Raw genomic sequence first — 23428 nt, forward strand, 5'->3', positions numbered from 1 at the left:
AATAAATTTCCATCTGTTGTGAGAAGTCCCACCCTAGAGATACTAAGCAGTGTTTATCCCTTTCTAGGGTTTTAGTGTCAAAGCAATGTTTGATTACATTAAAGTTCACCCTGGGGAACCAATGGCCTTTCTTACAGAAATGACTGAGGCATCCCTGAGGCATATGGGTGACCTGAGAGTATTTACATTAGAAAGCCTTTCTTAGCCTTTCCTAGCCTTTCCAAACCCAGGGGACCATATGTGATTAGGGCCAAATTACATACAGTTGTCTGGGAAGAGCAGCTGAATACTCAGGTAAGGGTCCAATGACCCTGCCTATATCTCCTTTAATTAAAGAATATGATAGTCAACAAGTCCAATTGTGATGACCTTCTGTAGGGCATATAAACACAAGGTAAAGAGAAGCAATTGGTACACAACCCCAGCATAATCATTTAAGGAAAACTGTGTTATAACCCTGTTTAGACTTTAATAAATTCTTTTAATAACATTTTTTACCAAGTAATTAATATATTACCTCATATATATGAACAATTCTAAATATATTATTATACTGTATAAACTTGAGATGCCCTTGTAAGCCTTGAAGCAGGTTTTAAACAACCAAGTCTCCTTTAAAGGTTTAGAGATGTTTTACTTAGAATTTGATATCTAGTAAATTATTTAATAATAGTGCTCTTAGTATTAAACATAAGTCTATACCTTTATAATGGTCTCATATAATAAATACTGTTGTTAGACATAATGTCATGACAAACCAGTTTTTAAAAAAAAACTGATTTTTCTTGTTCCAAGGGAGAAAAGCACAGTCATATCTGAGCCAGCAGAGTTTCCAAGGATGAAAAGTGTCCCTCCCCAAACACCACATCTGCCTGCATACAGAGCAGTGCTGCAGGAAACAGGGAAAAGGACAAGGCCAAAAGGATGAGATAGGAAGACCAGTCCCAGAATTTATTTCCAGCAATGAAGATGAGTTAACATATTAGATCAAACCTATAACCAACAGTTTAATTTTCTCAAAAAAAAGGTATGCAACAAATAAGGACCTTAAACAACCAGTTTAGCCAATAAATTTAAAGATATTTAGGGTTTTTGATGGAAACATATGAAGACAATAACCATAGACATACATGACAGAATTACTTGAGATCTCAGCACAGGAGACATAACATGACATAATTTCATTAAAACTAGGTGCATCCAAAATATGACCTGAAATCAGATAAGTTGTTCAACATATTCTCTAATGGGGTAGCACTCTGAGACACACTCCCACCCATGACGAATACAGATACAAGACCAAAACACAGACTAAGACAAGCACAGACAAATAACATCAACCAGATTGCGTCAAATCCAGGTCCCAAAAGACAAGCTTTTGGGCTTATGGCCAGGTGGGTCCAGGGACGTCTCCTCTGGAACCCGACTAGGCAGAGGCTTGCTGCATTCAGCATCCCACGTGATAAGTCTGATGAGAGTCCAGAACCAGATGGCGACAGATCGCCGGCTAGCCAAAACCAGAAGAGGAACCAAAAACGAAAGTGGCTTCTCAAGCGCTCTCTTACCTAGCTAGTGGTGTGGAGGGAGAAACCAGAGGGCTGACTGAGGAAGCAGAAGCAGCCGGGTCTGATGCAGTTTCCCTCTCGGAGTTTGCCAATACTGGATACTGCCCAACAGCCGAGGCTCCCCTGCTGGAGAGTCCTCAGAATGCTGCTGGGCAGTTCCCTTCTCAGGGAATTTCCCGAAGCTGCCGGGCCCAGAAGTCCTCCTGATCTCAGTGGGACCTCCAAATGTTACAGGATGGAGTTCGCAAAAAAATCACCAGCACCATTTTAAGTAGCAAGGTAAATTTTATTTTTCGACCGGCGGGCTGTCTGTCTCGGGAGTAGAAGCAGCCCTGATGATTGTTGGGTCAGAGTTTTTATAGGATTACAGAAATATTTTCAAGCAGGACATTTGTGAACCAGTCAGGTTTGTACAACATAGCAGAACTTTGAATCTATTAATCAACAACCAATCATTATACAGACAAGTGATACAGTCATATAACTTGGCAATCAACTTTGTAATTTTAAAATTAAACTCCCTAGCCATAACAAGTATAGTAAGAAAGCTGGAATCAGCAGTTACCAGGTGGTCATACAATAACATGATAACAAGGGTGGTCTTATGCTCTGTGTCAAGGTGACCCAAAATAGCAAGTGATTACAGAAGTGAAAACAAGTAGTTTAGCCAGGTGTAAAATGTCTGGAATTAGCACATTCCATGGTTCATGGCTAGGACACTTTCCCAAGACCCAAGGTTGCCCCCCTTTTCCTTTTGGTGTGGAGCAAAGTTGCTGCTAAAATGCCTCTGAACAAAATGGAGTAACTTAGGTAAGTTTGCTGAGCCAGTTCAGTGGCATGTGCCTTTAATCCTAGAACTCGGAAGATGCATGCAGGGAGATCGCTGTGAGATTGGGGCCAACCTGGTCTACGTAGCAAGTTTCAGGCCAGCTGGAGCTCTGCACACACACACACACACACACACACACACACAGAGAGAGAGGGGGGGGGAGAGAACTTGTCTCAAAAAAAGTAGTGTGTTAAAAAACATTGAGGCTGTGTTCCATTCTTTACTCCATTTGAAGTAGGACTTGGACTTCAGTGGCTGCTTTAACTTACCTTTTGGAAGAGCAGGACTTTTCATTGCAAGACTTGAGAATGAGAATGTCTTATTGTTTTCCATTTATACAATGAGCCCTGGAGGATTTGAATAGGTGGCCATGGAATAGAAAATGGAGAACATGGGAGGAAGACAAGACTTGAGGAAAGCATGGATTGACATGAAGTTTAGTGACTAGTTGGTGTAGCTTAGTCATGAGGGGTTAAATAAGATAGGAGTCTTTCAGCGTACAGCAAAGAATCTAGGACTTTTTTTTTTTTTTTTTGTTTTTTTTGGGAAAGGGTTCCCCTTTAGCCCCAGTTGTCCTGGAACTCACTGTGTAGACCAGGCTGGCCTTGAACTCACAGAGATCCACCTGCCTCTGCCTCACAAGTACTGGGACTATAGGTGTGTGCCACCACGCCTGGCCAGAATCTAGGACTTTTTAAAAAAAAATTTAAAAAGCCAGGCGTGGTGGCGCATGCCTTTAATCCCAAAAAGACAAAAACAAAAACAAACAAAAAAACCACTTAAAGCCATGCATGGTGGTGCTCGCCTTTAGTCCCAGTACTTGGGAGGCAGAGGCAGGCAGATCTCTGTGAGTTGAAGACGGTCCTGGTCTACACAGTGAGTTCCAGGACAGTTGGGACTATAGGGAGACCCTGTCTCAAAAAAGACCAAAACAACAACACCATAAAGGTGTGAGTGCGTGCTTGGGTGCACTCATGGAAGCCAGGAGAGGGCATTGGATCACCTGGAGCTGGATTTACAGATGGTTTTGTGAGCCACCTGAAGTGTGTGCTGGGAACCAAACTCAGGTCCTCTGCTAGATCAATGCATACTCTTCACTGTTGAATCATCTCTTCAGCCCCCTAAATTTGGGACTTTTTAATATAAACTATGAAGGAGTCACAGAAGGATATGTTTTACTATTTGTTTTCTTATATAATACAAAACAATACATTTTATTATAGAAAATGTGGAAAACAGGAAAAAGAACAAACTAGGAATAATCCTATATAGAGGTAACTATTCTTTGTACTTGGGTGATGGGGTAGAGGTAGGAGGATCAAGAGTTAAAGGTCATCTTTAACTATATAGCAAGTTTGAGGACAGTGTGGGTTACATGAAATACTGTCTCTAAAGTAAAATAAAATATATAATATAAAATAAAATCCCTGCCATGTGACAGTCAAAAGTTCAGCATGTATTTTGGAGAGGACAACTCCTACTCAAACATGGCTTAGCACCCCTGACCCCCTGAAACTCATGTCTTTACAATGCAAAATAGAATTATTCTGCCCCAGTACTCCCCAAAATCTTAAGTTGTTCCAACACTAACTCAAAAGTCCAGGGTAGCCAGGTATGGTGGTACACGCCCTTAATCCCAGCAGAGGCAGACTGATCTCTGTGAGTTCAAAACCAGCCTGGTCTATGTAGTGAGTTCCAGGCCAACTGGGGTTACAGGGAGACCCTGTCTCAAAAAAAAAAAAAAAAAAAAAAGTAGTTCAGGGTCATTTGTGAACCTGTGAAGTGAAAAGAAGGTATCTACTTACAGCATATAATGCAGAAGCAGACATTGGGTAGACATTCCATTCCAAAAGAGAGAAATAAGCCAGAAGGAAGTGGTGGGGAAACAGGCCTTAAGTTTAAATTCCAAGAAGGCGAGCATTATGTCTTATGATTCCATAATAATTTTTCTCTTGATGTGCCTACCATCTTTTGGAAACACTGGTTAGGGTTTGGGTCACCAAAACGTTGGGCAGCTCCACCTCTTATCTTACTGGCCTTTGGCCACCCTCTTGAACATATTTTTGCTATGTATGTAGCCAGGCTGTGAATTTTCTGTTTTTAGGCTCTGTTTTCCTTTTAAGATAAATTCTGCCTTTAAACTGGGCAGTGCCAGTGAGTTATGTTTCTTAGAAACAACAGATTTGGATATTTTAAAAAAGTCTAGTCTTCTGTTCTTAAGTGTTAAGACCATTTACGTTTAGGATTATTGAGAATGGTTCATTAATAGCTGTAATTTTGTTTGGTGTTTTTCTGGATAATTGGTAGTTTGCTTTCTCCTCTATTCATGTTAGGGGTTTGTTGTCTTAGTGTGTTGGAACTGATGGGTCCCGTACCCCCCCCCCCAGCCAGTAGCCCAGGTTGGCCTTGAACTCTGCAGCTAGGATTGGCTTTGAGCTTCTGATCCTTCTGGCTGAGCCTCTCAAGTGCTGGGATTTACAGGCATGTACTGCTCAGCTGGGCTAAAGGAATGATAGATTCTTTCTTAGTTCTCCTTCGTTCTAGTCTTCTCTTTGAAATTTATTCTTTCTTGTGCTTTCATGATTAAGACTTTTCCTCTGTGTTTAGGATTCCTTGTAGGCTTGGTGGTCATGAACTGCTTTAGTTTGCTATTTTTCTTGGAATATCCTTATTTCTGTGTCCTTTAAGTTTTTTACTTACCTATTTATTTACTTGCTTATCTATTTAGTGTGTGTATGAGTTTGGGGGTACACATGACTCAACACATGTGGAGGTCAGAGGACAACAAGAGGGAATCAGTTCTCTCCTTCCACCTTTATATGGGTTCCAGGGATTGTGGGTTCTGAAGATTGAATTCAGATTACCTGCTGAGACATCTCACTAATCTGAAAAAAATCTTTTAAAATCCCCTACGACTAATAAATGTGGGTCTAGACTTTATGAGAAAATGTGGTTTATAGGCAGTTATTGAAACTGTAGAAATAGCTAAGAATACCAGTTGAAATAGAGTAAGTAATAAGGTAAAGAAGTACTATGAACAGAGTATTTTATTCTGTTTCCATTGTAGGAATGAGAAAGGAACTTTCAGAAAGAAAGGTTGAGAGGGGGCTGGAGAGATGGCTTAGTAGTTAAGAGCACTGGCTGCTCTTGTGCCTACATGGCAGCTAACAACTGTCTGTAACTCTGGGTCCAAGGGATCTGACATCCTTTCCTGGCCTCTATGGGCATTGCATGTACATGGTACACTTATATATGCAGGCAAAAACTCATACATAAAATTTTTTAGTATGCAAATTTGCTTTTGTCTATTTAATAAATGGCAAAATTATTTATGAAATTTTTTGTATAGTCTTAATTGAATTTTTGTGTATTTCATACAAAAAATCATAATCATCTTTATACCACTCCCCATAGTCGCCCCCTGCCCCAGATGTCCTTCAGTGCAAGTTCATCCACTGGTGGCTAGTCAACCTAGTTAGAGTCACTACCTTAAAGATAAGCTCTCCCTCACCGGGCAGTAATCAGCTGCCAATAATTCTTTGTTTAAGATCGGGCCCTGTTGCCCATTTCCCCAGCTCATACTGGATTTTTGTTTGCTTGAGTTTGCATGGATTTTGTGCATGCTGACACCATTGCAGTAGATTCATAGGAATAAGGTCCCAGGAACTTGTAAGACCGTTTCCTTATGTTCATGCACCTCCTTCCCTGGATTTTACAGTCTTTCTGTCCCTTCTTCCACAATGGTCCCTGATCTCTAGGTGGGTAGAGTTTAATATAGGAGTCCTGTGGAAGGGCCCGCATGGTGAAGACTCATTCTCTGCACTTTGGCCATTTTTGTCCTTTTGTGTTCATTGTTCTCTGTTGCATGAGGGAGCTTCGTTGATGAGAGTTGAGAGATGCATTAGTGTTCTCTCTACCCCTTGTTTACTATTTTCCATGAGCCTTAAGTGTAGAGATTCCATTGTAGATGTGTCTCTTAGGGTTGGGCATTTCACAGACACTTAATACTCTGTGTGACCAGTTGTGGAACTCTGTAATAATGTCTGTCAGTTGCAAAAAAAAAAAAAAAAAAAACCTTCTTTGATGAGTGGTGACTTGCATACTTGTCTGTAAATATAGGATGCCTATTTAGCATATAGCAAGAAATTACATTTGTCTAGGGATGTGACAGGCTTAGGGTTTTCTCTAAGATCTATGACCACTTCCATTGAGTGGGCTTTAAATCCAGTTAGGTAGCTATTGATTACTCCCAAGATAAAAGGAGAACCAGAAAATTGAAAGAGTCCTAGAAACCAAAGAGGAATAGAGGATGCACATAGTCACTTGACACATTATCTTGGTTTAGTTCTCATTGTTACCCTTTGACCATGATTCTCAACCTGGTATAGACCAGGCTAGCCTTGAACTCACAGAGATCTGCCTGCCTCTGCCTCCCAAGTGCTGGGATTAAAGGCACGCGCCACCACACCCAGCGTGATTTTTTTTTTTTTTTTAAAGACAGTTTTTCTGTGTAAAGGAACTTGCTATGTAAACGAGCCTGGCCTTTGAATTCAGAGATCCACCTGTTTCCCAGGTGCTGGGACTGAGTGCCACCATCCTCAGCCTATGTTGATTCTTAAAGCCATAGAGTTTATTTAATCTTTTTGAGACAGGGTCTCCCTGTAGTCCCAACTGGCCTGGAACTCTATGTAGACTAGGCTGGCCTCAAATTCACAGAGCTCCACCTGCCTCTGCCTCTCAAGTACTGGGATTAAAGGCATGTGCCACCACCCTGTTCTGAAGCCATAGTTTTAAGAAGCTGATTAAGCTTTGAGGAAAGGCAGTTGGATTATGCTGCATAATCCAACTGCCTTTCCTCAAAGCTCAGTCAGCTTAATGACTGGCACAATTAGAAGACATAGGGACTGGAGAGATGGCTCAGCGATTAAGAGCACTGGCTATTCTTGCAGAAGACCTGGGTTCAAATCCCAGCAACTACATAGTGGCTAACAACTATCCATAACTCCAGTTCAGGGGATCCAACACCCTCTTCTGTTCTCTTTGGGCATTGTATGACACAGGTGCACTTGCATACGTGCACACAGTACATTCATGCACATAAAACCAAAGGGCTGGAGAGATGACACAGCAGTTAAGAAAAACTGGCTGCTCTTGCAGAAGACCGAGGTTCAAATCCAAGCACCCACATGGTGAGTAACAGCCATCCATAACTCCAGTTCCAGGGGATCTGATACCTTCTTCTGTCCTCTGAGGGCATTGCATGACACAGGTGCATCTACATGCATTCAGGCATAACACTCATACACATAGACACATAAAAACAGAGGGGCTGGAGAGTTGGTTCAGTGGTTAAGAGCACAGACTGTTCTTGCAGAGGACCTGGGTTTGATTCCCAGCACCCACATGGTGGCTAACAACCATCCTAACTCCAGTTCCAGGGGATCCAATGCCCTCTTCTGACCTTCACAGGCATTGCACAACATGGTGCACCTACATACATGCAAACAATACACTCATACACATAAAATAAAAATAATAAAAATAAAAATGGAGCTGACTTTAGTAGTTCACACCTTTAATCCCAGAGTTTAGGAGGCAGAGGCAGGCAGATTTCTGTGAGATCGAAGCCAGCCTGGTCTACATAGTGAGTCCCAGGCCAACTGGGGCTATAGGGAGACCCTGTCTCAAAATTAAAACAATTAGAAGACAGAAAACAAAAATTTAAAGTAAGTTAGAAGTAATGAGTATAGACTGGTCCTGAAATTTTGATGGTGAGAAGGAATGGGTACCATTATGTGCTAAAGTGTTATGATTTAAAAGTTTTCTTTCGGGGGTCTGGAGAGATGGCTCAGCAGTTAAGAGCACTGACTGCGCTTGCAGAGGACCCCAGTTCTATTCCCAGCACCCACATGTGGCTATGAACCGTCCTTAACTCTAGTTCCAGGGGAATCCGAAGCTGTCTTCTGACACGGGTGCACTCACATACATGCAGGCAATATGCTCATATGCATAAAATAAAAATAAAATATTTTTTGGTAGTTAACTACATTTATCATAAAAGGAGTGCACTAAAGCCAATAATCCCAGCACTCAGGAGGTGGGGGCAGGAGGATCGGTTCAAGGTCATCTTTGGTTATATGTAGCAAGTTGTAGGCTAGCCTGAGCTACATGAGACTGTTGTCTTAAAAACGAACGGAAGGTGAACACTGATGTGAAAAGGGGGTAGTTAGTGCAGCAGTATTTGAGGAACCGCTTTTCAGATGCTTTCACTCATAATTGCCTCTTCTTTCATTATCCAGTTAAGAAGTGGTGCCATGTGAGATGGCCAAATGACATTTTTGGGGAAAAGGTAATGATGGACCAGTGAGATAGCTCATGGGTAAAGGTGCTTGCTGCCAAGCCTGACAATCTGTGTTCAATCCCCAGGACTCACAGGGTGAAAGGACTGACTCCTACAAGTTGTCCTCTGACCTCCACACATGCTTCCCCCTCAACACATGGTACAAAGATAGTAGTTGTAGATTTTTCCTTTAGTTATCAGAATTATGTGGTAAGGGACTGGAGATGTAGCTTAGTGATAGAAGGCACCCTGAGATGTGGGAGACCCTGGATTCAGTCCCCAGCACTGAAAAAAAGAAAAATGGAAAAAAAAAAAGACCCCAAAGCCATATGATATTGAGTAACCAAGAAGGAAAACAAAGCAAGACTATAAATCTAGGACGAATAATTTGTTATTTATAAGAAATTAAATATGATAAGCCAGAAATGATGTAGTAATAGAAAAAAGATTCTTAGATGTAGAAAAACCTAGGTACAAGTACCCATTCTGCAGTTCACTCTATAGAACCACCTCTTACACCCTAGGCCTTGGTCTCTTGATTTATAAATGGAAGATAATGTTTTGTAATCCCTTTCTTTTTCAGTGCTGCAACTTGAATCCTTGGCCTCATACACACTAGGCAAACATTCTACCACTGAGGTACAGCCTAATCCTAGGCTCATTTTTTCTTAGAATTAAATGAGACAAAGAATTTAGTATAGTGCCTGGCACATAGTAGATTCTCCTTTACTTTCCAAACTGTGGAAGCCAGATTATTGTAGGGCCATGAAGAAAATAGGTATTTATTTATCTTTTTGAGACAGGGTCTCTTTGTAGCCCCAGCTGGCCTGGAACTCGCTATGTAGACCAGGCTGGCCTCGAACTCACAAAGATCCACCTGCCTCTGCCTCCCAAGTGTTGAGACTAAAGGCGTGTGCCACCATGGCCAGCAGAAAATAGGTTGTATTTGCATATTTAAAAATTTCAGAGAGAGAAAAGAAGGTAAGGATGTACAATGACAAATGACACAGTATCAAGTAACACAGTGTCAATAGAAAAGAAAATTAGGTCTGAGGTATAGCCATTCGGTAGAATGTTCTTGTCTACCGTGCACAAAACCCTGGGTTCAGTGCACAAAACCCTGGGTTCAAACCCTATACCATACTGGGCTTGGTAGTGTACACCTCTAATCTTAGCAACATTTGGCAGGTGGAGTCAAAAGAATCAGAGTCATCCTTGACTGTATAACAAAATTGAATCCAGCCTGGGCCATATAACACCTTGTCTCAAATAGACAAAAAAGGGGACTGGAGAAATAACTGCTGTTGCAGAGGACCCAGATTCAGTTCATAGCACCCATATGGTGACTAACAACCATCTGTAACTCCAGTTCCAGGGGATCCCACACCCTCTTCTGACTTCTGTGGGCATTGTATGACATGGATGCACTTAACGTACCTGCAAGCAAAACATGAAATAAAAGTGAGGGCTTTTTTAAAAAATATTTTATTTTTTATTTTTATGTGTATGAGTGTATTGCTTGCATGTGTGTAAGTGCACCTATGTTGTGCAGTGCCCTCAGAGGTCAGAAAAAGGTACTGAATCCCCTGGAACTGGAGTTACAGATGGTTGTTTGTTGCTGTGTGGGTGCTGGGAATCAATCCTGGGTCCTCCGCAAGAGCAGTCAGTGCTCTTAACCGCTGAGCCATCTCTCCAGCCCCGTGACATTTTTTATGTGTATGAGTGTATTGCCTGTATGTATGTAAGTGCACCCATTTCATGCAATGCCCACAGAGGTCAGAAGAGGGCATCAGATCCCCTGGAACTGGAGTTATGGACAGTTGTTAGCTACCATGTGGGTTCTGGGAATCGAACCCTGGTCCTCTGCAAGAACAGCTAGTGCTCTTAACCACTGAACCATCTCTCCAGCTGTAAGTTTTTTTTTTTTTAATTAGGAAAAAAGAAAAGACTTTGTGTAAAGAAAGAATCTAAGGGACCGAGGATCTAATTTTGTAGTAGAGAGAGCATTTGCCTAGCACATACAAGGCCCAGGTTCAATCCAAAGCACTGGGGGTGGTATGAGAGATTGATTTGCATTTATATGTGAATATGTAGAAGAGATGCCAGGATTGCTTCCTAAGAGAATTTGAATTGAAACTTCAGAGAATGGAGAGATGGCTCAGCAGTTAAAGAACACTGGTTGCTCTTGCAGAGGACCTGAGTTCAATTCCCAGTATCCACATGGCAGCTAACCACTATCTGTAACTCCAGTTCTAGGGAGAATTTGAAGCCTTCTGACATCTGGGTGCATTGCACTACACAGGTGCACTTACATACATGCAGGCAATACATTCATACACATAAAATAAATATATATATATTTTTTAAAGTAATAAGTTGAGTCACGATATGGACAGGAGAACTAGCTATTCATAGAACTTTTTCATGGTGTTGAGGAGTTTGGGGTGTACACAGAGGTAGAGGCTAGAGGTCTCAAGTTCAAAGCTAGCCTGGTAGTTAAATTGAGAGACCCTGTCTTTAGTGTATGTGCACGCGCGCGCACACACACACACACACCCAGTAGAGTATGAATGCTATGTAACCCTTAAAAAAATCTGTGTCCTGTATAAATTTGTACATAGAATAATGGGAATATAAAGAGTTGTATGAGGTCTTAGAAAAGAATAAATAGCATTCTAATTAAATTGGATTCTTTTTTTAGTAGGAATATTTATATAGAGTGAAGAGACAACACTGACCAGATAACTTAAGGATAATAGGGAATAAGGGAAAGAATTAGACCTAGTCATAGGGAAGAAGACCATTAGAAAAGGGAGAATGAGACTTGCCAGGAACATATTTTCATACCTGGTACCCAGAGGTGGCAGGTTAAAATTAGCTTATTTTGCATTTAACTTAGAGTTATGTTGCAGTTAGTTGCAACAGTTCATTTCCTTTTACTGCACTTGAGACTGAATTTTTCCACAATAACTGGGGATAACTCATACATTTCAATAGATTTATTTTAGTTGATACGCTAGAAAAAGAAACAGGTTCATAATCTGTTATAACAAGAGAAAATAGTGTGGGGGCTGGGAATGACTCACTGGTGGAGTGCTTACTTAGCATGCTCCAGGCCCTAGGTTTGATTTCTAGCACTATAATTAAGGACGGGGGAAAGGTGGTGTGGGGGAAAACAGGTTGTTATTAGCAAGGATGTTGGCTAGGTGTATAGCTCAATGAAAAAAACTCACGCTTTACTGAGGGCCTTACCCCTCCACGACAACATTGAAGAGAAGTTATAACAAAAAAACTGCCTTTAGTTGTATTGATGATTGAAAAATAGATTCCTATTAATTACTAAGGGAAATAACTTTAGGTCTCAGAAATTTTAGATGCTTAAGCCGATTCATTGATGTCGTTAACAGCATACATCCAGAAGCTGTATGAGCCATTTGGTGCTAGGAGAACATCTGGAAGTGATTTAGTTGTGTTATTTTCTTTTCCGTTTACTTTCCCTTTTCTTTTCCCCTTTCTTTTCTGTCTTTTCTCTTTCCTTCCCCAATTTTTCCTTTATCCCTTTCCTTTCTTCCCAGGCTGGACTTGTACTCATGATCTTAACTGCCTTAGCCTGTTGAATAGTGGGGATTAAGTTTATGAGGCCTTAAGCTCAGCTCCTTTATTTATTTTTTAATTAAAAAAAAATTGGGGGGGGGGTAAGGGTTTATTTGGCTTATAGCACATAGTCCACCATCAATGTAAGTTAAGGCAGGAACCTGGAGTACAGACCATGGAGGTACACTGCTTACTAGCTTGCTCCCTTGGCCTTTGCTCAGCTTGCTTTCTTTTTTATGTTTTTAAATTTTTAATAACTACATGATTAGAAGAAGCATTTCATTACAGCTTTAACATATTCAGTAACACACTCTAAAGCAAGAGTACATCTCTTTCACAAGTGGCTGTAAGTTTCTAGGTTCACAGTTGAATTAATACAGTTATACAATACTGAACTCAGTATAAGCCCTGTAAGACATAGAATTGTATGAGGTTTGTGTTTTTTTGTTTGTTTGTTTTGTTTTGTTTTTTTGAGGCAGGGTCTCCCTGTAGCCCCAGCTATCCTGGAACTCACTATGTAGACCAGGCTGGCCTCGAACTCACAAAGATCTGCCTCCCAAGTGCTGGGATTAGAGGCGTGCGCCACCGCACCCGGCTTGTATGAGTTTTAAACCTTTAAAAAAGATCTCCATTTCATTTTAGAATATATTGTTCCTTGCAGAAAGACTCGTTGTTTTTGCTGCTAACACTGAGATGTTGGTGCATGCATCTCTAATCTTTATGTATCTGATTATTACTAGTCATAATTGGTTGCACTTGGATCCTTGGCCGCCTGTGTATGTCTATAAAATCAGGTAGATTTCAATGGTAATGTTTATCACCTCTACCAATTAACATGTAGCAAATTTCCATGCTTCGTTCTTAAATAAAACACACTTTTTAAAATTTCCTGATTTTTTTTGCATGTCTGTATAGCACACAGAACATCCCAAACCATCTTATTCAACTATACACCCACTTCCCAGATGGCACCATCCCATAGCCTCCCTCCCCCAACTAGAGCCCTTATACTCTGATATCCCTGCTACTGTCTGCTGTGTACTGCTGTCTGCTGTATTGTTGGCACCCCCAGCCATTCCCCACTACTTGTCTATCTGGTGAATCTAGTCAGCCTGTCTAGAGGGCTTTGTTTTAGGAGAGTTAGCTGTTCCTCATCTAGCAGCAATCAGTTGTCAATATTCCTTTAGATAAGATTGGGGTCTGCTGTTCATTTTCCCAGTTCTATGCTGGGTTACTATCTGGGAGTCCCTTTGGCCACCCTGGCCAACAGCTCAAAAGAAGGTATCTCCTATCTGACATTGTTGCTTGTTATGTAGCCTTCAGCTATACATATGGACTCTTAAAAAAATTATATTGGGCCCTTTAATCTTTCATTATACTTTCCTTTTGGGTGTTTAAGGCCATAGAGTTGGCCCAGATAAACCAATTTATTTCTAGTCTTAAGGTCATTTGAGGATCTGTTCCTCAGGGGTCACATGGGCTTGGGAAGAGCCCCTGGATCCTTTCTTTTACCAGTTCTGCTTATGTGAAGATAAGTCAAAGGTCCCACTCAACCATGGTTGGCTTCGCTTGGAAGCATGGAGGAAATGACTCCTCTGTGTTGAACCTCCTCTTTGTAGACTGGACACTGGTTCATTTCCATATGGTAGGGTCTCCTCGGCCTCCTTGATCAAGTGTACAGGTGACCCACCATCATTACAGGACATTTTGAGAGGTGCTCTTAGTTCCTAACTGTCCTTTATGACCCTCTGACCAAATTATTGTAGGCCTCAAAGTATGTCTGTTAAACATCCAAGAAGGTTAGTTCCACCAGTCTGGTACTTTTAATTACTGTGTGTGGTTATAGGACGGAGTTTGCAAAAAATCACCAACATCACTTTAAGTAGCAAGCTAAATTTTATTTTTCGACCAGCCGGGCTGTCTATCTCGGGAGTAGAAGCAGCCCTGATGATTGTCGGGTCTGAGTTTATAGGATTACAGAAATATTATTCAAACAGGACACTTGTGAACCAATCAGGTTTGTACAAAATAGCAGGACTTTTAATCTATTAATCAACAACCAATCATTATACAGACAAGTGATACAGTCATATAACTTGGCAATCAACTTCGTAATTTTAAAATTAGTCAACTCCCTAGCCATAACAAGTATAGTAAGAAAGCCGGAATCAGCAGTTACTGGGTGGTCATACAATAACAGGGTGGTCTTACACTTTGTGTCAAGGTGACCTAGAAGAGCAAGCGAGTTACAGAAGCTAAAACAAGCAGTTAGCCAGATGTAAAATGTCTGGAATTAGCACATTCCATGGTTCATGGCAAGGACAATTTTCCAAGGCCTAAGGTTTCCCCCCTTTTCCTTTTGGTGTGGAGCAAAGTTGCTGCTAAAATGGCTCTGAACAAAATGGAGTAACTTAGGTCTGGTACTTTTAATTACTATATGTCATGTAGATAAATCTTGGGCAAAGACCAATTGTTCGCAGATAAACCTTACCTAGGCATATATTTCTTGATCTGCTATGTATAATTTGTCAGTATGTTGTTGGAGTAATATGGTTCCCTCTGGTTTTTAAAACTAGCTAGGCATTATTTATCTCTCACATTGTCTCACCCCTCCATCATGGTTTCCCCAATTAAGGTGCCCCCATTTTCCCCCTTTCTCCCTTAATAATACCCTTCTCCTATGGTCCTTACCTCTCTTGAGCTCCTTCTTTCCCTTTATCCCCTAGGTTCCTTCCCTCCCCCCTTCCCTTAAACTAACCCAATTTTTCCCTTCCCCCTTCCCTCCCCCCCTCCCTTAAACTAACCCAATATTTGCCATGTCTCCCTTATTAACGCCTATTTCCTACTGTTCTTCTCTTTCAGGTTTTCTTTTAAAAAAATTTCTTTTAAAAAAAATTTCTTTTAAAGAAATGCAGTGTTTTGCCTGCATGGATGCAAGTGCACCATATATGTGCAATGCCTTGGAGGCCAGAAGAGGGCATCAGATTTCCTGAAACTGGAATTAACAGGTGGTTGTTAGCCACCATGTGGGTGCTGGAAACTGAACCTGGGACCTCTGCAAGAGTAGCTAGTGCTCTTAACCACTGAGCCATCTATCCAACCCCCTATTTTTTTTTTTTAAAGGAGTGTGTACATGTTTGTTTTTTGAAGCAAGGCATCACTGTGTAGCCCTTACTAGCCTTGAATTTGCTATGATCTCTGGAGTGCTGGGATCACAGGTGTGAGCCACCTTGCCTGTGTTGTTGTAGTTGAGGACTCACCATGTAGCCCAGGCTGGCCTGGAACTCACTATGAGGACCAGGCTATCTTCAAACTCACAGAGACCTGTCTGCCTTTGTCTCCTCTGAGTGCTGGGATTAAAGACCTGCCCCACCACACCGAGCTTAATAAGTGTTTTTGAAGAACAGTGGGTACTTTGTAGAACTGAGCACAAAAGGACTCATTAGTCTAAAGTTCAGGAACTTGTACAGCTTTGGTAAACCCAGGAATAGGAATGGAAGGTTATCTCTCTTTATAGGTATCTTAGTTCCAACTTCCTCCACCCCAAACTCAATCTCTGAAAAAAGTCTGGCATAGGTCACTTGCCCTATGGTCAAGGGGCAGAGGTCTTGTGGTTACTGGCCCCACAAGAACCCCATTAAGTTAAGGAGGGGAAGTTCCACAATGCCTACCAAATAAGAATTTACTTTTTTTTGGTGTTGATGCTAGGGATTGAACCCTATATCCTCTTGGATGCTAAGGCTGCTCTCGTGTAGGCAGGCAGATCCAGTCCTGAGCCATTTATTAAAAAGCTCTTTGTGGCTCAGTGGATAAAAGTACTTGTGTGCAATCCTGACAACCTGAGTATGATCCCAGGAACCTACAGAAGAGAGAACTGACCCCCAAAAGTTGTCCTCTCTGGAGTTTGATTCCCAGTACTCACATCAGGCAGCTCATAGCTGCCTTTAACTCCAGTTCCAGGGGAATCCAAAGCCCTCTTCTGGCCTCCAAGGTCACCCCCTTCCCCCAAACACACAGAAAATTTTTTTTTAAATCTTAAAAAAAAAAAAGTGGGGGGGTGGATTGGAGAAATGCCTTAGTGGTTAAGAGCACATAGCAATCTTCCCGCAGACCCAGGTTTGGTTCCTAGGACCCATGTGAGGTGGCTCACAACCACCTGCTGTAACTAGCGCCAGAGGATCTGACACCTGTGGGCAACTGCGCGCACACACACATGCACAAATTTTTAAAAATATTTAAGCTGGGCGTGGTGGCGCATACCTTTAGTCCCAGCACTTGAGAGGCAGAGGCAGGTGACTCTCTGAGAGTTCCAGGCCAGCTGGGGCTACAGGGAGACCCTGTCTCCAAAAAAAAAAAAAAAAAAAAGACCAAAAAAGAAAAGCAAAAGCCGGGTGTGGTGGCGCTCGCCTTTAGTCCCAGCACTTGGGAGGCAGAGGCAGGCAGATCTCTGTGAGTTCAAGGCCAGTCTGGTCTACGAAGTAAGTTCCAGGCCAGCTGGGACTACAGCCTGTCTCAAAAAGGCCAAAAAAAAAAAAAAAAAAAAAAAAAAAAAAGAAAGAAAGAAAAGGAAAATAAAAAAGAAAATGAAAAAAATCTGCTTTAAGGGGGACTAGAGAGATTTATCAGCCAATTAAGTGCCTGCTTCTCTTCCAGAGGACCAAAATTTGGTTCTCAGTACCCACTTCAGGTGGCTTATCACCTGTAAATCCAGGTCCAGGGAATCCAACATTCCCTTTAGAAGACTGGCCTCCATCTTGTGGCGATCCCCATAAGAGTAAAGTGTGGACCACTATACCCGGCTTTTAAAATCTTTTTAAGAGACCAAAAAAGCTCTTTCTGACAGTCCTGCTTAAGTAGGTACTTCAGCAGTTCTACATACATACTCAAATCTATTGCTTAGTCCCCTCATGCCTAGCAAATGTCTCATATATGTAGGCACTCAGTACCTCCTGTGAAATGGAATTCCATACAGGCTAAGAAATGACGAGCTTGTATTTTTTCTCTTTTATAAGGTACTACTTATAATCCACTACTGCGTCTTCCTAAAACTTGCCATCTTAGGTGCCATCTTCATTTTCTGTCATTTCCACTGTCTCATTTCTCATCTCTCTCACGCCCTCTTAGGTAATTGCTGGCTTTAATCGCCTTCGGCAGGAACAGCGGGGTCTGGCATCCAAAGCAGCTGAGCTGGAGATGGAGTTGAATGAGCACAGGTGAGAAAGTCAGAGAAACAACAGAATAATAATTGGATGGGCCATTTTGTGAGGTGGGGGGCTGCAGTAGAGTGGGACTGAATTTTGAGGACTTGTCTTGTCCTTCTACTCTAGCCTTGTGATCGATACATTGAAAGAGGTTGATGAAACCCGCAAGTGCTACCGCATGGTTGGAGGTGTGCTGGTAGAGCGGACTGTCAAAGAAGTGCTGCCTGCCTTGGAGAATAACAAGGAACAGGTGAGCAAGAATTCCTCCGTGGATGCTGTGGGCAACCAAGGGGTTAACTAGGGGTGGCCAGGATTTAGGGAATGAGAGGGAGCAAAGTCTGGGTAGAAAGTCATGTTGAAGATAATATAGCCTGTTAGCCTATGCCCTTTATACTGTTGCTAAATCCAGCTCCTTAAACGAGGAGTTGCTGGCTATGTGCCCTTTTCATAGCTCTTTGATGGTGTTGAGTTGGAGGTGGGGCAGATAGCACAGTGTTTCACAGTGTAGTCCATGGATGCCTCCATCAGAATCACCTAAAGAACTAGTTTAGCTGTGCTAAGGATCAAACCTATGGCCTTTTGTATACTGTTTAAGTACTCTACCATTGAACCATAACTCCAGCCAAGAACTAGTTTAAAATGCAACTTCTTGGGCTCTCTCTGGAGCCCAGAAGAGAGAATTTTAAAATCCAGAACCTTAAAAATGCCATAAGTGGGGACTAGAGAGATAGCTCAGCAGATAAGAGCACTTGCTATTCTTGTAGAGGACCTAGGTTTGGTTTCCATACCCCCATCAGGTGGCTTGAAACCACCTGTAACTCCAGTTCCAGGGGTTCCAGTACCCCCTTTTTAAGTTTTTCTTGAGACAGGGTCTCCCTGTGTAGCCCTAGCTGGCCTGGAACTCAATATATAGACCAAGCTAGCCATGAACTTATAGAGCTCCACCTGCTTCTGCCTCCTGAGTGCTGGGATTAAAGGTGTGTGCCACCATATACATCTTAAACCTATTTTTATGTATATGAATGTTTTGTCCACATGAATACAAGTTTGCCACATGAGTGCAGTGCCCTCAGAGGCCAGAAGAGGATGTCAGATCCCCTAGAACTGGAGCTAAGGATGGTTGTTAGGAGCTATGTGGGTGCTAGGAACCAAACTGCTGAGTCACCTCTCCAGCCCCCTATAAGTGACATTTTAAAAGGCAAAATCATACTGACTGTGGTGGCTTACTTTGCTAATCAACTTGCTGAAGATGATGCAACAGGGGTTTTTTTCTTTTTAAAGATTTTGTTTTATTACTAGGTATGGTAGTGTGCACCTTTAATTCCAGCACCTACGAGGCAGAGGCAGGCAGATCTCTGTGAGTTCAAGGCCAGCCTGGGCTACATAGTGAGCTATAGGCCAGCTGAGGCTACAGGGAGACCTTGTCTCAAAAAGACCGAAAAAAGTATTCTGGTTCTGTTCTGTTCTGTTCTATTCTATTCTATTCTATTCTATTCTATTCTATTCTATTCTATTCTATTCTAAATTCTACTCTATTCATATCAGTGTTTTGCCTACATGTATGTAAGTGCATGTGTGCCCTGGTAAAGCCAGGAGAGGGTATTGGATCCCCTCAGAATACAGTTAAGAAGGGGTGTTAACCTCCATGTGGGTGCTCTCTGAGAAGCAACCCAGAGTCTCCTGGAAGAGCAGTAACTACTCTAACTGCTGAGCCATCTCTCCAGCCCCAAGGCAGGGAAATTTTGAGTTTGAAGCCAGTCTTGCTTAGCTATAAATAAATAAATGACTTATATGACTTGAAGGGAAGAACCAGAATATCATAAGTGACATTTTAAAAATAGCAGCCCACCCTCCCCAGGGAGCTGTTGACAGCTGAAGACTGCTGGGAGAGCAGTCATTGTCTTAAGTGTTGTCACCACTGGTGAGCTGCCCACGTTCCAGTGGACACCCATGCCTACAAGAACAACCTTGGTTAAACTCAATGGGTCACAAAACAAGAACATGATAGTGAGTTAGGGACTTGTTGAGGGAGGATTAGTGGGGGTGAGACGTGGATAAGAGAGAATGGGAGTGTGATCAGAATGTATTAAATACATGTATGAAATTGTCAAAGAATAAATTAACCAAAAAAGGCAGCCCAGATAATTCTATGGCACTATGTTTGAGAGAATTTGAGTGTCTCGGCTCTACTATTAATACTTGGCTAAAGGTGAGGTTAAAAGTGCCATCTGTGGAGCTGGAGGGCTGGCTCAGTGATTACGAGCACTGGCTGCTTTTGCAGAGCAGTTGCATTCCCAGCACCGACAAAGTGGTTAACAGAGGTGTGTAACTCCAGTTCCAGGGGATCCAATGCCCTCTTCTGGCCTCTGAAAGCATTATACACATTTAATGTACTTAAATACATGCAGGCAGAACACTCACACATATAAAATAAAAATAAATTTTAAAAAAGTTTTTTCAAGTGCCATCTGTTTCACTTCCCCTAACCAGAGTCCATTCCAGGTGGGAGAAAGGAGACTTGCATTTTTTATATAAACCCTGTTCCTTGCCTTCTAGATACAGAAGATCATCGAGACACTGTCACAGCAGCTTCAAGCAAAGGGAAAAGAATTAAATGAATTCCGGGAAAAGCACAACATTCGTCTTATGGGGGAAGATGAGAAACCAGCAGCCAAGGAAAACTCAGAAGGAGCTGGGGCTAAGGCCAACTCAGCGGGAGTGTTGGTCTCTTAGGACCAAGCCTCTGCATTTTTTTTTTAAAACCCTGATTCCCACTTCTAATTTCTCTTATTGTTATTTTTATTTTCTCTGCTATTGTAATATTTTTTGTTAATTAAATGTTTTGGTCAGAATGTTTAGCTGTAGACTGAAACTTTCTCCCATCTAGGGGTAGAAATTGTTTAAGGGCAAAAAACAGCATATGATCCGTGGTTTTTGTTTTCACCTGGTCAGTGACTCACAGTATCCAAAAGGACCCATACTTTGTCCTTTCCCTTGGAAATAAAGATGTCTATTTATTTACTGCCCTTCTAAAAAAGACTCAGAGACAAAATGTTGACTGTCATATTGAAATTTAATAAGTATTTGAAGTAAGGCAATAGTTCTGATGATACGCTGTATGGGTTTGCAACAAAACAAAGGTTTGGCCAAATGTCCTTGTACTGTTCTTTAGATGAAGAGTTCCAGGATACAAACCTGTGGGCTAGCTGTCCTGCCATCCTCACCAAAACCCCCAACCAGGTAAAGCTGATCATTCCAAAGGCAAGTTCGATGGCCCACACGTTTCAGTCCACGGTCTGCACAGGGGAAGTGGAACCACAGAGGAGGAGACTTGCCTGTTGGGTGGGGGCAAAGGGTCATTACTGAGGCAGGAATACTTTGTTAACTCTGCTTCAACATGATCAAATGCTTGCCTGTTTTTTTTCTCTTCATTTTATTTTTGGGCCTTTACATTCAATATTCTATGTATTTTATTTATTTTTTGGTCTTTTTGAGAAAGGGTCTCCCTGTAGCCCCAGCTGTCCTGGAACTCGCTATGTAGACCTGGCTGGCCTCGAACTCACAAGATCCACCTGCCTCTGCCTCCCAAGTGCTGGGATTAAAGGCATGTGCACCACCATGCCTGGCGTATTTTATTTTTTTTAAAGTTACATATGTGTATATACATATTTTTTTTCTCTTTTTGGAGACAGGTTCTCACTACCTATCTCTGGATGGCCTGGAACTCACTGTGTAGACCAAACTGGACTCACACTCATAGAGAGCTGCCAGTTCTGCCTCCTGGGTGCTGGCATTAAAGATGTGTGCCACCATACCCAGCTTAAATTTTATACAAAATATAAATATATATAATATATAAAGATATATATATATATCTTTCGGGGTTTTGTTGTTGTTGTTTTTGGTCTTTTTGAGACAGGTCTCCCTGTAGCCCGAGCTGTCCTGGAACTCAGAGATCCTCCTGCCTCTGCCTCCCGAGTGCTGGGATTAAAGGCATGCGCCGCCACGCCCAGCTAAATTGTATTTTTAATTAGCTTACAAACTAGTAGGGTTTCATACATCCTTAGTTTGGGTTAACCTGCCCTCACCCTTCCTTTTCCCATCCAAATATATGGATTTCTTTAACTCTTGTCACCTAATTATTCCTCCTCTGTCCCATCACTCCATCTTTTTGTAGGTTTTAGGTTCCTGTTTCCCCTCTTCCCCTCCATCAAACAGCTTGGTTCTCACTGGTGTCATAGATGTAGAGGTCATTGCAGATGGTGTCTCGAGCTCTGGTCAGAGTTTCTCCACCAAACAGTACAGCGAAGGGCCCCACCACAGAACAGGAATGATGTCGCAGACCTGGAGGACCCTGGTGGGACCCCTGCCCACTGCTCACAAGCCTTGCAAGCTGCTCCATCAAACAAGGGGTCATAGGTGGTTCCTCCTTTCGGGAATAAAAGGGAACTGTCTGAAGGCATTTGTTCATCACGTTTTAGCTCTTTTCCATGCTAAGCAAGCTGTGAGAAGGTAATACCTTAATTTTGCCATGGCTCCACTGCCCTGCTACTTCTGGTTCAACTGAGTTGCAGCCCCCAAAGAGCAATAACCGATGACCTGGGTGGGGTCCAGGGGTTGGCAGCAGGGCAGCGCAGTGACCTGAGCGGGAGACCGTATGGCAGCTTTCTTCCTCGTAGCTGTTTGTTGGTAGACAGAAATTGGGGCCTAAGTGGGGTTTTCTGAACAATTAAGTGCTGTACTTTAACAGGCTGTTCTTGTTAAAGGGACAAATCAGGCTTGGGGTGGTGAGAGTTGTTTCCTCCACATTATCAATTGCTCCTGGATGGAAGGTGCTGGAGTAAGGACAGGGATACACTCATTGCCTGGAAATTTGTTTAGTTTTTTTTTTTTTTTTGTCTAGAGTATAAATGAAAAACGATTGAAAGGTTTGGGGCAGGGGTTGCCATACCAGTAAGTGCGGGTGTTGTGGTCCAACTTTAACGTGTAGATGCTTCCAAAGCGTCGCTGGGTGCGGATACCGCCTTCCCGTCCAGACACCCGGAGCTCTTGGTCCGAGAGGCGAGTGCAGGTGTGACTACTGAGGCCAGCAGGGGGGCAGTTGCCAGGGGTCGCAGTCCACGCCTCCCACACTCCTTGCTCTGTGTCCAGCGCGGCTATTGAGGCCAAGCGACGGGACCCATCCCAGCCACCCACCACGCAGAGCCAACGCCCTCCCACTGGCGCCGCGTCGTGGTGACTGCGCGGGGGCCCGCCCTGGGCTGCCAGTAGCACGGTCTGGCCCCTAGCCGGGTCAAAGATCACAGTATCACTGCTGGGCACCCTAGCACCACCTGCTAGGAGACCCCCTACCAGATAGAACCGGCCCTGCAGTTCCGTGCATGAATGGAAGGCACGAGCCAGAAGTGCGTCCTGCGCCACTGGCCGCCAGGCCCAGGTCGAGCCTGGTGCCCGACCCGGGGACATCGTCCCTGCCATGGCCCAGGCGAGGGGAGGGCAGCGGGGTCTCTTTGGGTCGCACCCGTTCACACTTCATCGAACCATGGGCTGGCTTTCTTGGGAACCCCGCCCCCCCTTCCCGAAGACACCAGCCCAGGTCCCCACCTCAAGCCACCGCCTTTGCTGTGTCTGTCGCCCAGCAACCACTGTAGCCGCTCCGGTACGACTGACTGCTGCAAACTGCTAGTCGCAAAGCAGTCGTGGAGACAGGGCGTCAAGGTGTGGGTGACCAATTAAAAACCTGAAAGAATTGAGCTCAGAAAGGCTGGGAACGGACAGTTCTAAGAACCCGTTAGCAAACTGGCCTGGGATTACATCTGAGATGCAGGTGTTGCAGTGGGGCGGGGAGGGACCGGGTCAGTTTTCTGGCTGCAATGTTCCCAACTTGGAATCATCCCTA

The 23428-nt window shown here is 42.9% G+C and overlaps 2 protein-coding genes across 3 annotated transcripts in view; one reads left to right on the plus strand and one right to left on the minus strand.

Annotated features, from left to right (window-relative positions):
- The window catches only part of Pfdn2 (prefoldin subunit 2), a 27463-nt gene extending 7078 nt beyond the window's left edge, over positions 1 to 20385 (plus strand). The window contains exons 2-4 of the mRNA XM_008848015.3: positions 17453 to 17541; positions 17656 to 17779; positions 20086 to 20385. Coding sequence (XP_008846237.1) covers positions 17453 to 17541; positions 17656 to 17779; positions 20086 to 20262 — 390 coding nt within the window. The 3' untranslated portion in view covers positions 20263 to 20385. The remainder of the gene's footprint in view (positions 1 to 17452; positions 17542 to 17655; positions 17780 to 20085) is intronic.
- On the minus strand, positions 20267 to 23127 carry Klhdc9 (kelch domain containing 9). 2 transcript variants are annotated; one of them, XM_008848014.3, is made up of 4 exons: positions 22481 to 23127; positions 22049 to 22208; positions 21760 to 21958; positions 20267 to 20864 (listed from the first exon to the last, which is right to left on the minus strand). In XM_008848014.3, exons 1-4 carry the CDS (start codon positions 23005 to 23007, stop codon positions 20698 to 20700), a joined length of 1053 nt encoding a protein of 350 aa, XP_008846236.1. In that variant the 5' UTR covers positions 23008 to 23127; the 3' UTR covers positions 20267 to 20697. The 2 variants fall into 2 exon arrangements, 1 of the variants encoding a protein (XP_008846236.1); XR_003851884.1 differs by having other exon boundaries at positions 20733 to 20864; positions 21665 to 21958.
- Between the last annotated feature and the right edge of the window lie 301 nt (positions 23128 to 23428).

Source organism: Nannospalax galili, unplaced genomic scaffold (assembly GCF_000622305.1).
Source record: "Nannospalax galili isolate Female #2095 unplaced genomic scaffold, S.galili_v1.0 scaffold484, whole genome shotgun sequence".
Classification (NCBI taxonomy): Eukaryota; Metazoa; Chordata; class Mammalia; order Rodentia; family Spalacidae; genus Nannospalax; species Nannospalax galili.